Here is a 23,896-nt window from a genome sequence, read left to right on the forward strand (position 1 = left end):
GTTCTCATTGGTAGAATTATCTATTTTTTTTTCAAACTAAATTTAAATTTTATGTAGTATGTATTATCCATCAATTTATATTTTTATAATATCGTTTATCGAAATAAGAAAAGTAGAAAATTATCTTGTTTGTTAATTGCGTGAATAAAAAATTGTCAAAAATTATGTGTCAAGTAATAATTCGCGCGCCCTTTCTAAGTCGTTGGGCAAAGATTATATACTCGTTAGGCGGGAAATGTGCTAGTAACTGTCAGTTGTGAAAAAGTTATTAGTAATTTGTACTTAATTTTTAGATAAATAAATAGTTTTTTTAAATTTTGTGAGAAAATTATAGTTGTATAATGTCTGGGTAATATTAGTTTTCTGTATTTACACTGAATTTCTTGATAATTTTGCTTTATTTTTAGTATTATAACTACGAAAAATGGTGAAAAAGTAACCATTGAAATAACCCTTGACAAACCCAATGGATATGGTGATCATACAGTTTCTAAAGAATCCAACAATATTAAAAAGCATGAGGAATACCAATATTTAGATCACATTCGTAATATTATGACAAGTGGTAGTAAGAGAATTGACCGTACAGGTGTTGGCACTTTTTCAATATTTGGAGCACAAATGAGATATAATCTTCGAGATTCTTTCCCTCTATTAACCACAAAACGAGTATTCTGGCGTGGGGTAGTTGAAGAATTACTATGGTTTATCAAAGGAAGTACAAACGCCTTTGAATTAAGTGAGAAAAACGTACATATCTGGGATGCAAACAGCACAAGAGAGTTTTTAGATAATATAGGTCTTAAAGATAGAGAAGTTGGAGATCTAGGACCTATATATGGATTTCAATGGAGGCATTTTGGAGCTGAATACAAAGGAATGCATGCAGATTACACAAACAAAGGAATTGATCAATTAGCTCATGTAATAAATACAATTAAAACTAGACCTTATGATAGGCGTATTATTATGTGCGCATGGAACCCTATAGATATTCCAGAGATGGCATTACCACCTTGTCATTGTTTAGTACAATTCTTCGTAGCTAATGAAGAGCTTTCTTGTCAACTTTATCAAAGATCTGCTGACATGGGGTTAGGAGTGCCATTCAATATTGCCAGCTATGCTTTACTCACTTACATGATTGCTCACATCACTGGTTTAAAAGTAAGTTTGTATCTCTTCACAGTTGATATAATAGTTATAAATAATGATGATGAATTTATTAATTTATCTAAATTCCTTTCAGCCTGGAGATTTTATTCACACTTTAGGAGACAGTCATATCTATTTAAATCACATTGAAACTTTGAAAGAACAAATCACAAGGGAACCGAAGCCTTTCCCTAAATTACGTATTACTAGAAAAGTAGAAAATATTGAAGACTTTACTGCTGAAGATTTTGAATTAATTGGATATAATCCTCATCCAAAATTAAATATGCCAATGGCAGTTTGAATGTTTCGTTTTTGTACTTTTTACAGAATGTACTGATTGAGTGGATAAAGGATTGAAATCCAAAAAAAAATGTTTTATTTTTCTATGCAAAATTGCTATATTGCAATCTAGGTACTCAAGGTGTTTTTTATTTATTGATTTATTCAAGCCATCACATTTTATAAAATTTATATTTTGTCAGGTTCATTTTTTATTTAATAAAAATCTGTACAATTTTCTAAATTTTTATTTTTCGAAATCAAGCATTTTTTCAGATGGTTTCAAAGCAACAAAACAAATATATTTTAATTAATAAAGCAACTGTTTATATAATAAATAAGTATAAAAAAGTATTCAAAAAAAAACAAGTAAATATGTTAACAACGCAGTGGTATATCATTGGAATTTTTCCATCCAAACTTTGTTACATGTCGGAGAAAACCGAAAATAAAAAGGTATGGGAAACAACGTCCCTACGTTACAATGCCGACAATATTCACTTTCTAGTTTGTGGTACTTTATAGTGCGCATGGTTCAGAATGCGTATAACCTCGGAGGATAGAGAAATAGTTACCATTCTGTCTTCCTTAGTCGGAGCAGCTTCTACTTGTAGAAACTATACATACATGTATGGAATATTTAGATAAACATAAAACTTGATAAAAAAGCAAAAAAAGTTGAATGAATTGATTTTTGCTTGTGTCTCAAATGCCAAATATTGGTATGATTTTTGACAGTATCGCATGGGGGAGGGTTTTTTATGACTAACATCCACGCTACGCCACTGCAACAACTTATCATATGTGCAATTAAATGGACTTAAATTTGAATATAATAGAATCGAATATATTCAAATTTAATATAAAAATTTCAATAAAAGCCAAAATTCAAAGGGTTACATAAAAATCTTTTATCATCAGTTAACAAAATAATACACAAATATGTGAAATTCATTTTACATCTCAATTATTTGCTTCAGATCATTCTACTTAAATATACAAAGAGTCAAATTGGAAACTTAATGCCGAACTTTAATTTTTATACACGGTTATACAAGGTTGTTCATAAAATCTATGAAAATAGGAAATTATAAGATTGAAAATAATGTCATTTTTTTTTCTGTGATTAGGTATTTCAGGGTGTGCTGAAAGCAATTTTTTCGAGACTTACTTAAAAAATAATTTACCAGCACCATCCTGAAAAGGCATCACTTTCTTTAAAAGGAGTTCCTGGATGAGAGTAAATTAGTTTACACAAAATATAAGCTTTGTTTGCGGATCAAATTCGGAATTGGTTTAGGACCGATCGCATGCGCACTATTAAAATTGTCCTTCACGAGTCGATGACTCCACCCCCGTTGTAACGACAATTTTGAAAGTGCGCATGCGATCGGTCCTAAAATGATTCGGAATTTGATCTGCAAACAAAGCTATGTATATGTAATATTTCTATATGGTGTATTGTTCTCTCTCTTCTCCAAACGCTTCAGTTAGCTCTGCGCATAAATTTGATCTATTTAATTATATTAATGGGAAATAATAGAATGTAGAAGTAATCAGATTCTCTAAAAGCAAATTTTTCGAATGTTCAAAGCCTAATATAAGTATTGACAGAAACTAAAGAGAAATATGAAAAGAAAGACCCAAAAAAAGGAAGGGGGAAAACAATACAGAAGATGAATGATCGGAAATAGTGGATTAGGTAAAATCCCAATAATTTGACTTTAGAAAGGCCATAAATAATTTTAGAGAAGAAGAAATAGTGAAATGTCAGATGGAATTCTTCTAATTTCATAGATAAAATCATATTTCGGTTGATAGTGTTTTGATGCATAAATTTTTCATAGTCTAAACATAAAAAATACTAGAAGTTCTTTTATTTTGCAAATATATACTCAAATTTAGTTTCTTTAAGAATTCTTGTACTCAATTAGGCTTATAATTTGTAGAAACTTTAATATCGTATAAAAAAAAGTGGCACAACAAATTTCCAGCGAATCCAGAATTTCCTGTAGTTATTAATTTGTTTTGAATGATTTCAATTATTGTGAATAATTCCAATTATTTTGAGAACAAAATCAACGACATTAAATGAATAAAAACTGTTATATAGACTTTTATTTTAAATATGTAATTATTACGGCAGTCAACGTGTTAAATTCTCGACCTAACATAAAACGAATCAATCTAAATGTTAACAACTGTGCTCCGTTCAAAAAGCGAGTGCAAAATGTTTTAATAAAAACCAAGCTGGAAAGGAAACCATCAAGTATTCTGCAACTGTCTTAACCTCAAATTAATAACTTCTTCCGATGGCGTTTCTTTAAACAACGTAGAAGACAGATCTATAGCAACATAAAGTCCACACAACAACATCGGTCCTATAATAGCTCCTTCTATACCTAAAGAGATTATACCACCAGCTATAGCTAGACCTGTTAGATAGGGATGACCACCACCTTTGATTTCTTTATATATAGTTGTATCGACTACGGAAGTGGGAAGAACTTGAAACACTGCAAATATTATAGCTTCTATACCACGGTCTTGAGCTAACCAAAGATTTAGTATAGCCGGAACGCCCGCCCAATAGGTACCGAGAAACGGTACAGCGCCTAAAATAGCGGCAAAAACCGTGGGTAAATAAACAATTTTAATTCCAAATAAATTGTGGATAAACCAAGTCCACATTCCATAGAAAGCGGTCATTTTAAAAGTAGCCGAAAAGACTCCTATAATTGCACCTTCTAGAGCATGTCCCAAACGCATACCGCTTGGTGAAAAGTTTGTTAACAATTCAACAGGTTTGTAATGATCACCGCTAGAATGTAACAAATAAAACAAAGCTGTGAAAAAGACTACCAAACTTATAGAAAAGTTTATTACTGCAGTACCCCCTTCTAGTATCACAGTAATTAAAGTGGTAAACGATCCGAAGATCAAACTAATATTTCCTTTCAAAATACCAAGAACGGATTCTAATAAAGACATCAAAGTACCAATATTTTGTTGCCCGAATTCGATTAAACCATTTATATTGAACATCTCTGGTGATTTTTGTAAGTTTTCAATAAAATCATTCCAAGTTAGTATAACGGCTTCATCAGTCACTTTAGGACCGTGTGTATCGTTAGAGGACATCCAATTTTGATACACTCTATCCCATAATTCCAAAATTTGTTTTTCTAATTGCTTCGATTCGGTACTGTCGACATTTGACATTGAACCTTTCACAATATGCGAAATCCCTTCTCTTCCGTATTTATAAGTGTTATCTAAAAATGCGTCAACGTTATAATAAGAAGGAGGTAACAATTGTTTTATTTCTGGATTATGAACTATAGTTTGGTTTATAAGAGACCCGGTCATTTCAACAAGCATTATAGCTTCAGCGTATATTTGAAAAGCTATAAAAACCGATGTGCAAATTAGAAAAATGATTAAACCAAAAATCACAACACAACTTGCTACTGTATCTATACCATTCTTCACAGCATTTTTTAGAAACGAATTCAGTTTGTGAATGATGTTGTATAAGCCTCTTATAGGCACAGGTACTAAAGCATCGTGTCTCTCGTGACACCAAGATGCTATTTTTTCAAAAATATCACAGACTTTTTCATATAGGTAACTCCACAGACCAATATAATAACCCAAGTGCTTAATAATGTAATATAAAATAGGAAATGGAAGAAGTAGAAGAAACATAAGATTTTTCCAGAAAAACATCACTATACAAGCCCACATTACTGTAATTAGATAAAAAGTACTACTGCAACTTTCAGTATCTATCAAACTTGTATGGGAATAGGAAATTTTTTTCCCAAATCTTAAAGCAGAATCTCCAATAATTTTAGAAGAAAAGTAAGGTTGAGATAAAGACCTTTTTAAAAGTTTTGGTTTTTGATTGATTATAGGATTTGTACTTTCAAAAAGATCTAAAGATAGAGGATCTTTAGACTTATCTTTAATACTCTTCATTTCCTCTTTCTTTTCTTCAGGTAATGTAACAATATCATCTTCTTCTACATCTTCTTTACCACTATCAATGATTTCTTCCTCAATTACGTGACTCTCGTGAAAAACTTGAGATAAAGATTCAGGTAACGTTATAGGCTGACCACTTTCTTTCATTGTTTTATAATGTTCATAAACTTCAGATATAAAACCTAAAAATTGCAAATTAAAAATAATTATAAAATCAACGATATACTAACCTCCAAAAATGACTATCTGTAATAATATAAAAACGGGTAATTGGTAGTAGCCAAATTGTTTGGCCAAACAACTGGAACCGAAGATCCAAATAACTATGGAAGAGTAATGAAACTTTTTATTATTGTCACATCTCCAAAGAAGAAATACCATAGAAATGTATGCGATCAAAATAAGCCCTACTATCCATATTGATGACGCATCTATGAAACAATTGATTGTTCTAAATGTAAGAAGTACAAATCGCCATAATATTTTAACTATAATTTTCGGAGTATAGTGGTAAATAAGAAGAATTATAGGTACTATTATGCCAATAACTATTATCAACTTTAATCGTTTCCATAAATGTTTTCCGATAAAATCTGAAATATCGTTCACAATATTCACTGGTACTAAAATAACTCCAAAAACGATAGGAGTGTTGTTAATTTCCAAATTCTGAAACCAAGTTTGAAATCTATCCCTTAAAGAACGTTTTAACGGATGTAGGGTTGATCCAACTAATAAAGCCCACATTAACGGTTTCACAAAAGACTGGAATATTATGTATAACGCACATCCTGCAGCACAACATACAATTAACAAAAAAAGAGCCACAGTATTATAGAGAGCTTGTTTAACTGGCTTATCATGACCCTGTGGTAGACTTCTAATTGCACTGAAAATATTTACTAATCCTGAACGGTGATCCATTTTATATTATTTATTACTAAACTCCGACTAGAATTGATCAAAATTGATCAACGTTTGTTTATTTCTTTCTGTTGACCTAGTTTACATCTTTTTATTTACTGTCAGTCACGACTGTCATAATCACGATTGTTAAGTTGGTAGTGTGTGAGTAGATTTTTAAAGTTATTATTTAATTTTTATATACATCCTAATATTAATTTTCTTTAAGACACGCTCTTTCGTTATCTATTCAACTACAAGTTTAAATTAAGAATTAATTACATAATTATTTCACCATTTTTAGAACACATTTTGATAAAAAATTTAAGAGAGGGGAACGGAAAGGAAGTTAAATGTTTGAATAATACTTTAATATTTATTTCTTATATTGTCCGCATGTAAGTAGTTATACTTACTGTAGATATACGTTTACATTGCTGCTGCTCACTAAGGCAAAAAAGAAGCATCATGTTATACGGAGTAAAATTAGGAAAACATATTTTTTTATAAATGAAACCATAATATTTTATTTGAAAATAAATTAAAATGGATATTGTTCCAAAGGATGAAAAAAAATTATACTTCGCCTCCTTCGTGGTAAGTAAATATCTAAAATATTAAATGGCACGTAGTCACTTTAACCTATTTTTTCAATGTTATTTTTGTTTTTCTATTTTTTTTGTAATGTAGGGAGGAGGTGTTGCGGGATTGGTTGTTGATATGGTGTTATTTCCTTTAGATACTATAAAAACTAGGTTACAGGCTCAACAGGGTTTTCAAAGAGCTGGTGGTTTTAAGGGAATTTACAAGGGTATTGGACCTCAGGCTATTGGAAGTGCTCCTCAAGGTGCGCAATTTTTATTTTTTTCGTCTTAATAACAGTTTGTTTCATATATTTTTAGTTCTCAATATTCTTGTTAACCTTTATATTGAATTGAAATGTTATAGGTTAAATATTGATTCATTCCATTTCAAATAATTGGAATACATTAGATAAATCGCGAAATTTATTTGCATATATTTGTTGTTTTATTGTAGTTCATATATTTGAAAATGCATGATCAGATTTGATTATTGAATAAAAAAATTATTTTATAACCAACATAAATGGATCATGTTTTTCAGCTGCTCTGTTTTTTTTAACATATGAAACAGTAAAATATTACTCAGAAAGTTTAGTTCCGAATTATGCAGCTCCAGGAGTTCACATGTTTGGTGCAGCTCTTGCTGAAGTGGTGAGTACAATATAAATATTATTTTCTGTGATAAACTAGGATTTTTTTAATATATAAATTTATAAGCTATTTTATACACAATTAGCTAATCTTATATTTAGATTTTGAATCCATATGGTAGGAAAATAATCTTGAATAAAATTGTAGTTTTCAAGTTCAAATTTATAGCTATTAAACAGTATTAGTTTTTATCGCGAATTTTGATTATGAAACTGAAAAAGGAACTAATTTATCGTTAACGCATGTATTATCACACGTATAGCTAAATATACATTGATTTAAATACTATGTATTGTTAAGATATATGTTATCTACCAGCTCATGTCATTTTTTGATTATACTCCTAGTTTAGAACTTTTCTTTTGTATATATATTATTTTAAAGGTTTCTTTACCAACTTTACTTAAAAAAACAATTAAATTAATAGCATTTACATGTATATTTATGAAAACTTTAAAGATTATAGTAACAAAATAGACTTTTAAAATTTGGTATAGTCGCTTCCAAAGACCCTATAACCGTTTTTAGCCCATATTTACAAAAAAATAGCGTTTTGAATGTAGCAGCGATGTCTCCTCACAGGAAACATGCAGCTAGCTCATGTTTTCTTTTCTTTTCACCTTCACATGTATCAGATGAAATTTCCAATATCCCTCTTGAACTCATTTCATCACTACCCTCCTTTACCTAATTGTATTTTCAGTCTTCATTATTTTTTTCTATCTAAGACCTCTCGAATCTCCCTTAGAACTCAGGGGTGAGGAAGGAGTCTACGCGCGAATCCGCAACACAAAATATGTTGAAGACCTATCAGATTGACAGGGGGTGGTGGAAAGTCCTGCTTAGCATCACCATTCTCATGGCATGTCCATACCGTCCATATAAATTCAACTGTCTCTTGTTCATCTTTTTTTATTGATTCTTGTTTTCTCTATTTCTATCATCTAACTTGTTGAAAAGACCCTAAATAGAATCACACTTTGTGATCGAAATGTTTCTCTAGGCATATTTTTTTATCGGAATTTGCTTTTTAAGATTAGTCTTTGAATAGCTAATAAAAAATTATCATTTTATCTTTTCATTAAATGATTAAATCAAAAAGTAGAACAAAAAGTTACTTTTTAAATGATAAGTTATTTGATCATGTTTTCATTGTATTTAAACAATTAAAATATATCAGGTGTTACAGAAATAAAAAAACCCAAATCTTATAAGTAAATTACCCTTTGTAAGTGATGTTTCATAATATATATTATTTGTTGAAAGAAATCATTGTCAACCCTAACCACCTATATACGTCATATCGCCATTTTTAAATGTCCGGTTTCCAGGCAAGAAAAAAATTACACTTCAATTCTTAAGGTGTAAGTTTCTTTTCTTTTTCCATCTATCATGTGCCGCTATATGGCCAATCCAAACCCCCCCATACACGTCATATCCCTATTTTTAAATGTCCAAATTCCAAACAAGAAACACGTTCACACTTTAATTCTTAAGGAGCAATTTCATGTTGACACTGGCTTTGAGGTCATGTGGTATAATTTCGACGGAAGCGCCATCTTAAATGTATGCAGCGTTGAAACTAAACATTGTTTAGATATTCAAATCGGGCATTATAGCAAAAAACCCTATCCCATATTATCACTTGTTGAATAGTATTTTTTAAAGTGCAAAGAACTTCGAGGTAAATATTTTATGGCACTAGTTCCAAACCAATCAAGGAGGCTACATGGCCCCGTGAAACCACTTATTTAATATGAATCAAAATATTTTTCAACATAGAATCTTTAGAAGGGTTATGAATATGAATATTTTGAGGTTGTTTTTCAGTATCATATACTTATCAAATTTGATTTATTTCGAAACCAAATTGTGGTCAGAACTAACCTTGTATGTTAGACTATTAGGCCATATAGATAAAGGCCAAATTATAGGGGAAAGATGAATAACTCATCTAGCTTCGTTACAATATTATACAGGGTAGTTATGAAGTAATGTGTAAGTAATAATACATCCAGTTTGTTCTTAAAATTGTTGACAATATAATAAAAATAGTAAAATTATCGTTTATAAGGTTCCGTAACAATTATTATTTCAGACGGCATGTTTAATAAGAGTTCCTATGGAAGTAGTTAAACAAAGAAGACAAACACAATCTAATAATAAATCCTCACTAAAAATCGCCTTGTCTGCCTATAAACATGAAGGGATAGTAAAAGTAAGTTTTTTTTTATAACTTTATATAAACTTTTATCGAGTTCAAACTCAGTTACAGACCAAGAATTCCCCTCATTAGTTTGTGATAAAACTGGAATGAAGAATTAGTGCTCCTTTTAAAATAATTTCTGGTACTTTTCATGATTTTGATGTTTATATGAAGCATTGTTTAATTTATTAAAACATTTGATGATATTTAAGGGCTTGTATAGAGGTTTTGGCTCAACCATAATGAGAGAGATACCGTTTTCAATCATACAATTTCCGGTTTTAGAAGGACTCAAGAAGAATTATAGAATTTATTTTAAAAATAACATCCCGCTCGAATCATGGGAAGTAGCCATTTGTGGATCGATAGCAGGTAATTGAATATAAATAACAAGAAATGAGGTTAACTGGGTACAGGGTATTTAAAAAAAAGTTTTTAATCAAATTTTCGTCTAGGCGGATTTTCTGCAGCTGTAACAACCCCTTTGGACGTTGCCAAAACAAGAATAATGTTAGCAGATAGAAAACAGATTAAAACAGGTGACATGACTGTTAGACGAATATTGGCTCAAGTATATGCAACTGAAGGATTTAAAGGGTAAATTTTTTCTGTTGCTGAGATATATTAAAAATTTGATTATTTTGTTGGTAGGTTATTCGCCGGGTTTGTTCCTAGGGTAATGTGGATAACTTTAGGCGGTTGCATATTTTTTGGAAGTTACGACTTCGCTAAAGGTACCTGTCTTCAATTAATAGATGGCGAGGAGGTGTTCTAAATAGAAAGGTATCAAAATACGAAACTGCATGAATTAAATTATTTCTACACCCATGTTCAAGTTATTACAAAAAGAAAACACTCATTTTTTCGCATCTTGTGTCAAATTCTTCTACATTTGAAAAAATTCTTGATTTTATCCATGTTTGGTAGCAACAATAACGTGACTATAGCTTCATTTAAGTATAAATGAACCTATTTTATCAAATTCTCGTTTTCTAAAAATTGTTTTGAATTTTTATACGTTTTGAAAGTTGAATTTATTTATTATTGAGTGCACTGTGAAACTATAAAACCCGTATTTATTAGATATCTATCTGTCAAAAACTTATTTACGAGTTATTTATCTGTCAAAAGTTTATTGGACAATATAAGAAAACAGCTGATTTGTCAAAATGACGGCCGTGGGGTAAACAATCGCCTTTCTCATATCTACCCGTGTTAACTTTTCTTGACTTTTTTCTAGTAGTTTGGTTTTATTTTATAATGTTAAGGGACTTCACAGATACCTTTTAGATTTGTTTCAGTGGAATTGATACTGCGGAAACTGAGTATTATTTTTGTAGTTTTATTTAGCACATCAGGACATTAATTTCCACTATTGCGTTCAAGATTATCACACATGAGTGAGACATTTTTATAGTTGCAAAGGTATAACCCATTGGTAGTTGAAAGGTCCAAGGACAAACTTGAAGTTCTAAGTGGAATTAGATGAGAAAAGCTTTATTCAGAATCCTACTCATCTTCCATCGGTTTCCAATAAATTTTCTTTCAGATTATATTTAACGCTTAAGCTTAACTACACTCACCAAACAACAAAGCCATATCATACTTCGAGTAGTAGATTAAAATCCAACAAATAACTTCAAAAATCAAACAGAAACTTACGACAAAAGCATTTGTTTACATCACCTGATTTTTACAACTCATTGGATTGCTCAATTTATAGGTTATTTATTTGTCAAAACCAGTTTATAGGTTATTAATCCGTCAAAAACCTACTTATAGGTTATTCATCTGCCAAAAACTTATTTATATGTTATTAATTTACCATAAAGTCTTTAACATATATTATTATAGTTGTACATAACATGATTTTTTGCTAGTGTTAAATTATACTTTTTCAGTAACTTTTCTAGAAAATTGAAACGAGGATTTATCCCAATTTCTTGATAACTTTTGACACGACGAGATTATGTACACTTTTCTTCCACTGATAATTTTGATATAGAATATCGAAAACATCTCACTGATCAGGATGTATAGGTTAATAATCATAATCTGTGATAAATATCTAATTCATCTACTTTGTTTTGAGTTTTATACAGTTTCCCTGAAATTATATTCATTTGAAAATATTTAACGTACGAGGGTTAGTTCCTATGTTATAACCACCGTTAATTTTTTTCTGAATCTTGTAACTAGTAACCAGATTGGTTCATTTACATCCACAATATTTAGTTTTTGTAAAAGAGTCTTCAGTAACCTTAAGCGTGAAAGTTACAGATATTTAGTAGAGACAAAGTTTTGAGAATACAGTAAATGTTCTATTAACCATCGAATACATCATGGGAGTAGCATAGGAACAAATTTTCGAACATGTTTTCATATATGTTGATTTGTTGTACTGTTTATTAAATTTATTTGTTATTACTTGAAAAAAAAATTCAAATATCTCCACAAACGTTTATGAGATGACTTCGGTCTTCAGTTGTTTTAATATAGAATAACAAAGTACCACGAATACCTCTCCACCTTCCCAAATATACTGTGATTTCGAATAGATAACCTTATTACGTTGTTTACATCTTTTTAAATTTTTGTTATACCAAATATAGATTTTGATATGCAGTAATTTTGTCATTTCAACCCCTTTCATAGTATATAATTCGCACTATAGGATTATTCATAGTTGTATTGTGGGTAGTTAGGAACCTTTATGTACGTAGCCTTCTGAAAGGCCCTTATAACTAGCTCACTTCTAACTACCAAAAGCTGATGTCCTTTGAACAGGTGAAGATGTCCCAATTACAAGCAGAACATTAGAAAATGTTTAGACAATTATAAAAGTTTTTTAACAATTAAAAGCTGGAAATCAACATTTTAGCAAAAAACAATGAATCTTACTGACTATTCTACTAAAAAGACAGCCGAATCTTAGTCTCTTGGCTGCCTTTCTTACTTGAAAGGATTAACTCGAGCAGGATTTATAAAGCAGATGACATGCAAAATGACCTTGAGTATGATGCACTGAGTTAATATTTGTCAGAAGCTATTAGTAATATTTTGGGAAAATGCACATAGGATTTTTCCGAGGTGTCCTTTTCAGTTTTCTATGACTTTTGGTTATATATATCCACTTGGTTTTTTCTAATAGAACACCCTGTTTAGGATCAATGACTAATTATATGTCTAAGGGATTTCAGTTATTTATATTCTCAATAATCAATTTTTTGGAAATACAAATATGGAATTTCTATGAATTACCCATGAAGCTTCCTAAATCTTTGAAAATTTGCGAAAAATTGGTTTTATGTTAAAATTTATCTGAATTGAACTTGGAAATTATAATATATAGAACAGAGATATATTTCTGTTAGAACTGGAACTACTTCAGTATACAGAATTTGAAAAAATAGAAAAATATCCATATTTCCGCATAGGTACATTCAAAATGGCTCATCTTAATATACCCTGTACGTTAGAAAACTGTAAAAAACACACTAATCATACAAAAACTATATTTTAACTATATTATAAATTAACAAATTATATATTGTATTAAATCTAATTTTTGGATCCACACCTGTATATATAGTTGTTAATTTTTTTACATGCATCTGTGGATTTCTCTTGAAGCAATCCTATTTTGGCATAAAAGGAAACTGGCATTTAAATATAAATTTGTAATGTTCTAAGAATACAAGCAATAAATGTGGAAGTTTTTATAGAAAACGTATAAATTCTATTAAAATATAAATTTCACTTAGCACCATTAAACGGGTAACACTTTTCCAATAACTTATTAATATGTGTTGATAATAGGACAACCGGCTTTGTTATGCTCTATAACTTCGAGTTTAAGAAGCCCTACGGTTTCCTTCAATTGGTTAACAATGTTTCCAAGCTCGATATTTTCACTTTTCAAAATCTTCACTTTATCTTCTAACTTTGAGATCCTTTCCAGCTTCCTGGATCTGCACTTGGATGCTGCAAGGCGGTTTCGTTGTCTCTTTCTTTCTAATTTGATCCTTTCTTGGTATTCCATATTGACAGGGGACATTGGAGGAGACTGAAAATATTTTTTATTCATGTGTTTATTATACTCCAAAATTCAATAAAAAACATCGCATTAGAACACATTTCCATCCTATGACCTTACAAAAACACCATTAAATTATAAAGTTTGATGCAATTAAATTAAGAGAAGCATGAAATTAACAAAAATATCATACCTGATTGAGACTAGGCACTGTTTGGGGTTCTTCTTTAATGTGTGGTAAAAAAGAGTCATTGTATATTGTACTGCTATTACTATCTGAGCCTTGTTGTGAATTACTGTTATGCAAGTGACTCAGGGCTTCAACAAATCCACCAGCAAATTTCTCCTGCTCAGCTGTAACAGCTCTTGGAAATAACAATGAAGGTGTAGGAGTTTGTCCAATACCATTAGCCAAAATCATACTTTCTAGTTCAGGAGTATCCACTTTAAGTAAATTTAAATCAGGAGAAGATAATAAGCCACTAGTGGTTGGTAAATTTAGTTTCTTTTGATTCAAATCGAGAGTGAGGTTTCGCTTCATGTTTTTAAAAGTTGTATTTTGTTCCTGACTCATATTCTAGTTGTTTTTAAATAATTCCCAACCTAACCAACTCCAAAGAGTAAAAAACAAGTAGACAGGAAGAATGACCAATGTGAGTAAACTATAATAGAGATTATCAGATATTTCCATACAATGCTGAAATAGAGAAATTAGTTTTTATTTAATTACAAAAACGCGACTGTAATAATAATATTCGTCCGTTCTTGTTAAATATGTGTTAATAGATTACAATTGGTATTAATTACAACGTAATTAACTACAAATTCGAGATCTTACAGTACTTACTCAATAACTTGCTAGAATTAAATGGTTGAAAATACTGGTATTGAAAACAATGATTATTTAATTATCTAAACTTCTTTCTTTGTCTGAAAACAAGCTTTGCTGCTATTGTCAGGGTTTGTACTCTTCCACTTCTGCGTAAAATTTAATATGACATCATCGATAAGTTAGTCATTCTTCGTGACAATTTTGACCTCGAAATAGTACGGCAGCACTGTGAAAGTACCTGTGCCAAGGTTTTTTTGTTATTGAAAATAACATCTGCATCTTTCAAACAATACAAATTTTTATTAATCAATTATTACAAGCTAAAGTATTCGTTGAACAAATTTGCTTGCGTAAATTAGATGAGAGTATATTTAAACAAGTTATAAATTGTTTATTTCGTCAAGGCCCAATTGAACTTGACAAAAAGAAGAAAACATATTTGATACAGAAGAAGACTGTTAAATTAATAACTGTCATGAGATTGTCACAGTGGCAGGTGATCTTTTATTTGTATTTTGCAAGTTGTACGTGTGTAAATTCAAATAATATTTATTGATTTATGTAACTGCATTAACAAAATATATGTTTATGTATACAATATTTTTAATAATATAACTTCATCAACGTGCAATGGTGAGAAATTCCTTTATGCATCAGTGCATATTTTTAAAATAATATATTTCAGGATATGGGATGCAAACAATTTTCAATTTTAATTATATTCACTTTTTGTCTAACATGTTGTGAACTATATAGAAGTCCTATAATCGGTGTGCAAGAGCGATGTCCTAGACTATATTCACAAACTTTTACAGGATGCATACCAAGAGGAAATCTAAGTGCAGGTGATTACTTTTATTACACAATTTATATATATATATTTTCACAATATGTTTCATAGTTATTCAACTACTACTGTGTTCTAAGCTTTTTTAAGCTGCATAACTTGATTATATTACTAATAATCATGTGATTGTTTACTATTTAATTTAAAAAGTAATATCCAATCAATTTCGTATTAATTATATACTAATCGTAATTAACTTTTTTAGGTGTTTTTGAAGAAATTTTAGGCGCTAATGAGCTGAAAATGTGTGTGTTGGAATGTTGTTTAAAAGAAATTTGTAATGTAGCATTCATGCACAACAATAAATGCTATCATATAACATGTACTAATGACGAACTCTGTTTACCAACTTCCTCAACCAATTTAAGTATATCAGATAAACTTTATTTAGTTTTAGTAAAGCCAGTGACTGAGGATAAATCGTGGGAGGACATACTGAGGCAACAAGGTTAGTTTAATCATAATAAATATATTATGTGACTAAATTTCATTTTCATTTTCTTGATTTTTCTGTCTCACAATTTTTTAGGATTTTCAACACATATTCTTAGCTATTTAAAGTCTAATTCCTATATTCTTCTTTAGCTTTCTATTTTATTACCATATATTCATATTTGATGCTTTATTTTAGATCTTTCTACTAATCAAGAAGATAAAGACATTTTAAATATTTTGAATGACAGAAAAATATTTGAAGATGCTTTTAGAGATCTACTAAAAGAAGAAGAATATGAGAGAGACATGTATTGTGAAGTTGGAAATAATTGTCTAGCTAACGAAGAGTGTGTTAGGCATGCAAAATCTAGAACAGGTGAAATATCCACAAATAATTAAAAGCTAGAAGTTATTAATATTTTGTTGCAGGTATCTGTCAGTGCATTGAAGGATATAGTCGTAATTCCAAAGGCGATTGTATTCCTACATTTCCTGAAGAAACGACTCTTCAAGGCCTTCCTAGTCTTCTGTCAGAACGTATTATAGATATTGATAACAAATCATTACCAGTAACTCCTAAAATGGTCATTGTGCAAGCTGAATCAAAAGAAGTTAGATTACCTGTCTCTGAAGTTAATTTAGATGCCAAAGTATTGGATGATTCAAATAGTAAATACCAATATGAATGGACTTCGCTCCATCAACCTGAAGGTAGTACTGCTGTTAAGCATCAAAACGAAGGGCAACTACATCTAGAAAAGCTAACAGAAGGACTCTATTCATTCAAGGTAAGCTGTATTACTTTTCATTAATATCTAGATAGGGTAATTGTGAGTTTTGGTCTAGTTATTGTATATTTCATATTTACTCATGGTGTAAAAGCTATGTAATTATGGGAATTGGGAAGTTTAATATTACATTTTGCTTTTTAGGTTGCCGCATCAAATCCCACATCTTATGGTGAATCTTTTGTAAACGTTACAGTATTGCCAGCTAAGAGAATAAATAAACCACCAAATATTATCATAACTCCGGCCAATCAGACAATAAAACAACCAAATTCAGCTGCTGTTTTGGATGCTTCTTCTTCTACTGATGACGATGGCATCATTTCTTGGCACTGGGAATTACAACAAGGACCATTAGGTATTTCTTCTGTATTTATATATTTACTGTATTTGGAAACAAATTTTATAAGTTTTTAATGGGGGTTTTTGCAAATATTATAATGAGAATTTTTTTTTTTTGAATAAATAAAATGAAAAATTTCAGGATACGAACCTCAACTGAAAGATACTCCGACTCTACAACTAAACGATCTTACAAAACCTGGAAATTACACTTTCAAACTTACTGTAACAGATACGGATAAAGAAATCAGTAGTCAAACAGCAAATATAACTGTTTTAGCTGGTACTGATTATCCACCAGAAGCCAATGCAGGTGAGTAGAAATTAATTACAAATAAAACATGAAACGGAGCCCAGAAGAGTAACCAATAAAATTTTTTTAATAGAAAATACAAATTGTAGCAAACTGTTAGCTTATAAATCAAAGATGCAAGAAATGAATCCTTCAAAATATATTTAACAAACTTTAGCTCTGAAGACCTGTTATGGTACCAATACATAAATCCGATGAAAACTGGGTTATTTAGATACTGAAAAAGCAAACACAGACTTTTTATTTCAAATTCGAGCAATTCGAGTTAATGAAAAAATATTAATTGTTTTTAACTATTCCACCTACCTTCAAATTCTGGAAACATACTCAATATGTTCATTTTTAAATCACAATATAATATATATATATATATATATATATATATATATATATATATATATATATATATATATATATATATATATATATACATAATATATAAACATATATTGACATAAATATGCAATGCTGCATTAATAATATATATTAATATAAATAATTAGTGATATACAGTACTGATGAAAAGTTTCCTATGCCCAAATGAGGTTTTGGTAACTCACACTGAGCTCCATAATACAATCGAAATAATTATTATAAATTTTTTAGGCGAAGACAAAATAATTTACCTTCCTCACAATTCCATAACATTGAATGGAAGTATGAGCTTAGATGATCACGCAATTACAACTTGGGAATGGACAAAATCTCCCGACGATGCCAACAAAGCCGTCGATATGCAGGACACTCGAACTCCGATTCTTAAATTATCGAATTTGGAAGAAGGAATTTACACTTTTATTCTAAAAGTTACAGATAGTGCAGGTCAATCCAGTACAGCTCAGGTAGGAACTATTGGGGTGATTATTATAGGTTATGTTCTGATATTTTGTTGTAGGTTCATGTTTTTGTCAAACCACCAACTAACAAACCACCTGTAGCAAACGCTGGTCAAAATATCACTATAAGTTTACCACAAACTTGGGCTGTTATTGATGCTTCAAACAGTACTGATGACAACAAAATAATGGCTTTCAAATGGGAACTTTTAGAAGGACCGTCATCGGTAACGTTCGAAAATTCTAATTCCAGCAAAACCAACGTCACAGGACTCACCAAAGGAACGTACACGTTTAAAGTTAGCATCACAGATGATAACAATAATGTTGCCAGCGATAAAGTTTATGTTATTGTTAACCAAAGTAAGTGATATTATCAGTTTATAACTTTTTTTTACTTTTTATTATTTTACCTTTTAGATAAAAATCAAAAACCAACTGCTAACGCCGGACCAGATTTTGAAGTGGAACTTCCTAAGAACATAGTCACCTTAAACGGTTCGAATTCGAAAGACGATTGGGAAATAGTCAAATGGAAATGGATCAGAGACCCTAGTTCACTAGCTATCGGTAATATCGCCGAAAAAACCGACGAATCACCAATATTAATCCTAACCGATCTCGCTGTCGGTAAATATGTGTTTAATCTAACAGTGTTTGACGAGCAAGGATTGAGTGATAGTGATACGGTTACGTTGACTGTCAAAAATGATCCCAAGATGTACCATTTAGTTGAACTGACGGTGGATTTGGACGCTAAAACTTTGACACAAGCTCAGTACGACTTGCTGACGGGAAAACTGGCTTTGTTGATTAGGGATGGATTAAAATTACAGGTAAATTTTTATAATCTTTGTAGATTCCATATAGTAACTGGTGGGAATAAAAGAAGAGAAGTTTTTCCTGGCCATGTCTGTATGTATTTTAAGCTAATGTATCAGCTTGGGAAAGGCTAGAAAGAAGATGGGAAGAAGTATAAGTAGAAATGAAGAGGAACTTGACAGATAAATATAGAATTGGCCACGTCTGTATGTGTTTTTAGCTAATATATCAACTTAGAATAGGTCAAAAGCACTGTGGAAGGAAATTGTACACGTCTGTATGTGTTTCTAACTAATGTACCCACTTGGAACAGGTCAAAAATAAGATGGGAAGTAGGAACACATACAGAAGAATAATTTCTAAATTTGCTAACAAAATTGAGTGTTAAATGAAACACATACAAAGAAATTATTTTTTAATTAACTCTTTCATCTGCACATATTCATTTTGAGGGAAATTTTAGTGACCAAGTCAAGAATTTCTAAATTTGACTGAAAATTTTAAAAGAGGATTTCAAAATGAGTCACACACAATTTTTTTAAGGTAATTTTCAGTGACCACTCATGTTTGTGTTTTAACCACCTTAGAAAAGGCCATAAGTAAGTAAGAAGAAGTAACAAGAGATAGACGAAGAGTTTCTAGATTCCACAGCATGAGAGGGACATATAATGTGGGTTTATACAGGCAAATATAAACTTAAAAAATAGTCAAAATTTGGTTTTTATATAGTAATTAAGTTTTCAATTTTTGTTGTTCAATGGAAAACTGTTTTGAGTTTTATAGAAGCTAGTTTGTTTTATTGTGAATTATATAATTGTAGATTAGGAGCGTTCGTCCATCAGAAGAATCCGGAAATGCTCTAATAACTTTCTACGTAGACGATTCCTCCGGGAAACCCGCACCAGCAAATGACGTTGTGCATTACTTGCGTCAGAAATTACACGTGGATGCCAGCCTTCTGGGATTTTCTGTTGAAAAACTCCAAACGAGCATATGTCAGAATAATTGTTCAGGGCACGGAGTTTGCGATGAACTTACTAGAAAATGCAAATGCGAAGCTTTCTGGATGCAAGACATGTTCAAAGTTTATTTGAAATATCAGGAAGATTCAGATTGCAGTTGGAGTATACTATACGTGGTTTTGGGTTTGGTTTGCGGAGTTCTGACTTTTTTGGGGATATTATGGGGAATGGTGCATTTATGTTACACTTTTTGTACGAAAAGGGGAGTCAACACAAAACCCACAACTTATAAGCTTATTGCAGATACCGAAGATATATCACAATGTAAGTACTCTTATTAATAAGGAAAATTGATGGAATTTGATTTTTTTTGTAATGATTCTTATATTTTTCTGTTTTAATTAATATACTGGGGCTGTATTGAAGTGAGTTTTGAAAAGTTCAACAAAGAATTGAAGGGGAGGCGATAAAGTTTTTTCTTTGATTTTCAGTGTTCTTGTCTTTCAAATAAACGAGGGCATTATCTAGGGTTCTTTATTTTTAATAATATTGAGAAAATTTAATATTTTTCTGCTTTTTTTCCTTTTAATTGATATATAAGGGCTGTGCTGAAATTATGGTTGTCAAAATTTTATTATTAAAATATTGAGCAAATCAAGTTTTATATATTCTACGAGGGCTATTCTAAAAATAAAATATCCATAATAAACATTTTCAAAAGTTGTTGATTTTTTTGTGTTAAATTGAAAGAATTCAATTATTTTTCTCCTTCTAATCAATTTATAAGGGATGTGCTAAAATTATTCAAAACTTTCTGCGTTCTATGCTAGAGCTATTTTAAAATAAAACATCATGCGTAGATCAAAATAAATTTCTTTTAGCAAAATTCAGTTTATATTTGAACCACCCTCGTATTTTTTGCTTTACATTTCTGTATTTTTTGTATTACTTGATGTATAATAAGTTGAAGTGGAGTAAATTGTGAAACTGAATTTTTTTCTTTCAATTTCCTGATTTTTTATTCGATATTCTGAAATTAATTAAAATTATTAAATAGTTTGGAATTTAGAAGTGTCGGTTAAAATGCTGAAAATCAAAGTAATGTTACTCTAGAAACTTACCGAAAATGTATGTTACATTCCCCTTTTCTTTTTTCAGTTATTTGTTTTCCTTATTCATAATTGATTAGTGTTAAATATTTTTTTTAGTTGGATCGAAGAAAAGCAACTTTTCTGATAGCGACACCGATTCGGATGTAGTTTTCGAGTCCCGTTCGAAACCACCCCGTTTTTCCGATACCAGAAACGGCCACAAACCGACGAGGAACGGATACACAAAACAAGGCAGAAGAATAAAAACTTAGTATCAGTATTTAATAGGTATTATTACAAAGTTTATCCCAATGATGTGATGTAATTTTTTTAATTGTGATTTTTCGTTTTAATTTTAAATCTACTACTATGCTGCAACGTTGTACGGTGGTGTGCCACTTTTAGTCACATATTCAGGATCATTTTTTCCTATTTTTTGAAAAATTTTTGTTATCAGCTTTTGAAATTAATCACAGGATTAAAATTTTATTAACAAAACCACAGGGGATAAGTTTTCACCGTCCACATTGATGTTTGGTAGGGGAGACTGGGATTACAATTAATTTCGAATTGATCTAAAATACGGATACAACTGTTGATTCAGTTACTCATTTATCCTGGACATAAGAGAAATTATGCTGAAAATTGGATATTTCTTTTTAAATTAGTCAGGTCCGGGCTACCAATATGACATCTTGAAAGTAGGAATCAACAAAATAGACATCAATTGATACAGACCCGTTTGTTTGTTCTTTTTTTGGGGTATTTAAATTTTTTGGTGACACGTAACGATTGATTTCCATCTGTAAACAGAGTTTTAACCCTCTAAAGCGGACTTAGATTTCTTGCCACCTCTACTGACCTCTGAAATTTTATTCCTACAATGTAGAGACTTTTAAGTATTAAGTATATGGTACTATATTTAAATTTTTATTTCTGTAAAATTTCAAAACTCTTCTTCTCTGAGGGAACAATATGAAATGTCAAACATAATTTTTTTGGTTAGTTGTTCACATTGTCTGGAAACTTGGATTCAAATTTCAAAAGTCTAAAACCCTTTAATCATTAAACATTTTTGCCAATTCATTATTATTTCGTTAAATTTAATTATAAAAAGTTCTGTTAACATATTCAGAGTCGTTGTTCGGAACACGGAAAAACTATTTGAAGACATAAAAAGTCAAATATTTAATTCTAATTTTATTTATTTTCAATCTCTATTATCAAGAATTCTTGCTATTACTATATACATAATTTCTATATGTTTACTTTTTTTCTCCATTTTATCGGTTGCTGAGTATTCTTTCAAGTTCTTTCCTTTTTTGTTTAAATTTGGACTCTATATTATAGAAAAGTCAGAAAAAAAACACTATTATCATTAATTTGTCTCATTTGGTCCTCAACAGCATTATAAATATAAAATTATCCTTAATTACTTTCTGCATCTTTAATTATATTTTGCTAACGTGATTCTATTAATCCTTGAAATGCACAAGGCCCCGGCAGGGCGGCGCGAGCACCATCTGTTGAGCAGTCATGACAACAAGGTATCGGCCATGTTGTTGATGCGCTTCGTGAGAAAGAGGAGAAAGCTTTTAGCTTTTTTGAGGGGATATAGTGAGAAATTGAGATTTTTTTCAGATATAGATATCAAACTAATAAATTCAGGGTCTCAGATCATTTTTGACAATTCGATATTTCCAGTTTTGTCAGATTCATTATTTCCTTTGAGAAAAATCTAAAATCTTCTCTATTATATTCATGTTGTCAATTTCATCAGGAATTTGGATTGATGGTCCGTGTAGAGTAGATATAAAAAAAGCAATACGGTTAACTGTTGATAGAAATTTCACGCGCCCCACGACTCTGTCCTATGAATACAGTTCACTACAGCGCAAGTCACCATTTTCAGTAATTCTTTGAAAGAATTAAAAGACGAAAGTATGGTGCTATGATCACCCCGGTTTGTTAACAAAAAACGCATCAACAATATGGCTGACGCCCAGTTATCGTATCTGATTGTTAGATGGCGCTCGAGTCGCAGTGGCAAAAAATGCAGCATTGTGCATTGTAAGGGCGAGTTGACTTATGGACCGTTGAGCTAGTAAATAAGAGTAAATTTGAATATGATACCAAAGAATTTCGGGGAATATTTTTAATTATTACACTTTCAATTAAAATTAGTGTAACAATTTGAATTCAATTTTAATCAACTTTTGTTTATTGAACTTGAACATAATTTTCATTGCTGATCACTGATCTAGGGAAAAGTTAAAATTGAACAATAAAAGTTTTGTTCTAACTTAATTTAAATTATATTATTAGCTAATGACAATTAACTAATATTACAACGTTGTCGCATGATTATTAATGTGTTAAGTTTCCACTAATTTTACCCAGAAAGTGTTTTTATATTGTATTTTGACTGTATGGATATAAAACGTGTAAATTATTGAATTTTTATTTATGAAAAATAAATGTATGTGACAAAATATTTGTATTTGCCTTTTTATTATATTGTGAAAATGTTCTAGTCTCAGAAACGCTCTAAAAAGGTTTTGTATGTCTAGGATCGAAGTTTTGGATTATTTTTTTGTTCCGGCTTCATTTTTTCAATCATTAATACAATGAGCATGCATGATGCTTTTAATCCGCTCATCAATTTTCTATTTATGAATATTTTTGACACAAAGAATAGTGTAATGAAGAATGTAATTGTTACTTCATTTTTAGGTGTTACAAATATTGTACTTAATAAAATCGGTACTCTCAACATAATTTAGTTTCATTTTTTTCGGCCTCAGTTGAAGTATTTAAATAACTG

At 30.4% G+C, this 23,896-nt stretch overlaps 5 protein-coding genes across 6 annotated transcripts; 3 read left to right on the forward strand and 2 right to left on the reverse strand.

Annotated features, from left to right (window-relative positions):
• Nucleotides 1–38: 38 nt before the first annotated feature.
• Nucleotides 39–1,681, forward strand: LOC130904022 (thymidylate synthase). Its single transcript, XM_057816519.1, has 3 exons — nucleotides 39–349; nucleotides 408–1,167; nucleotides 1,250–1,681. The coding sequence occupies exons 1-3, from the start codon at nucleotides 342–344 to the stop codon at nucleotides 1,457–1,459; spliced, it is 978 nt and encodes a 325-aa protein (XP_057672502.1). The 5' UTR covers nucleotides 39–341; the 3' UTR covers nucleotides 1,460–1,681.
• Nucleotides 1,671–6,476, reverse strand: LOC130904020 (transmembrane protein 245). The gene is made up of 2 exons (XM_057816515.1): nucleotides 5,655–6,476; nucleotides 1,671–5,606 (listed from the first exon to the last, which is right to left on the reverse strand). The coding sequence occupies exons 1-2, from the start codon at nucleotides 6,346–6,348 to the stop codon at nucleotides 3,703–3,705; spliced, it is 2,598 nt and encodes an 865-aa protein (XP_057672498.1). The 5' UTR covers nucleotides 6,349–6,476; the 3' UTR covers nucleotides 1,671–3,702.
• Nucleotides 6,329–12,393, forward strand: LOC130904023 (S-adenosylmethionine mitochondrial carrier protein homolog). 2 transcript variants are annotated; one of them, XM_057816521.1, is made up of 8 exons: nucleotides 6,329–6,492; nucleotides 6,632–6,924; nucleotides 7,018–7,174; nucleotides 7,453–7,562; nucleotides 9,661–9,780; nucleotides 9,981–10,140; nucleotides 10,224–10,365; nucleotides 10,420–12,393. In XM_057816521.1, the coding sequence occupies exons 2-8, from the start codon at nucleotides 6,874–6,876 to the stop codon at nucleotides 10,541–10,543; spliced, it is 864 nt and encodes a 287-aa protein (XP_057672504.1). In that variant the 5' UTR covers nucleotides 6,329–6,492; nucleotides 6,632–6,873; the 3' UTR covers nucleotides 10,544–12,393. The 2 variants fall into 2 exon arrangements, with proteins under 2 accessions (XP_057672504.1, XP_057672503.1); XM_057816520.1 differs by having other exon boundaries at nucleotides 6,462–6,924.
• An 869-nt stretch (nucleotides 12,394–13,262) lies between these two features.
• On the reverse strand, nucleotides 13,263–14,849 carry LOC130904026 (transcription factor Jun). Its single transcript, XM_057816525.1, has 3 exons — nucleotides 14,652–14,849; nucleotides 13,998–14,501; nucleotides 13,263–13,834 (listed from the first exon to the last, which is right to left on the reverse strand). The coding sequence occupies exons 2-3, from the start codon at nucleotides 14,376–14,378 to the stop codon at nucleotides 13,568–13,570; spliced, it is 648 nt and encodes a 215-aa protein (XP_057672508.1). The 5' UTR covers nucleotides 14,379–14,501; nucleotides 14,652–14,849; the 3' UTR covers nucleotides 13,263–13,567.
• A 39-nt stretch (nucleotides 14,850–14,888) lies between these two features.
• On the forward strand, nucleotides 14,889–23,566 carry LOC130904025 (dyslexia-associated protein KIAA0319-like protein). Its single transcript, XM_057816523.1, has 12 exons — nucleotides 14,889–15,269; nucleotides 15,322–15,481; nucleotides 15,689–15,931; nucleotides 16,115–16,294; nucleotides 16,348–16,706; nucleotides 16,851–17,064; nucleotides 17,191–17,361; nucleotides 17,968–18,203; nucleotides 18,257–18,560; nucleotides 18,618–19,033; nucleotides 19,840–20,305; nucleotides 21,190–23,566. Exons 1-12 carry the CDS (start codon nucleotides 15,267–15,269, stop codon nucleotides 21,342–21,344), a joined length of 2,907 nt encoding a protein of 968 aa, XP_057672506.1. The 5' UTR covers nucleotides 14,889–15,266; the 3' UTR covers nucleotides 21,345–23,566.
• Nucleotides 23,567–23,896: the final 330 nt, after the last annotated feature.

This window comes from Diorhabda carinulata, chromosome 2, assembly GCF_026250575.1.
Source record: "Diorhabda carinulata isolate Delta chromosome 2, icDioCari1.1, whole genome shotgun sequence".
Classification (NCBI taxonomy): Eukaryota; Metazoa; Arthropoda; class Insecta; order Coleoptera; family Chrysomelidae; genus Diorhabda; species Diorhabda carinulata.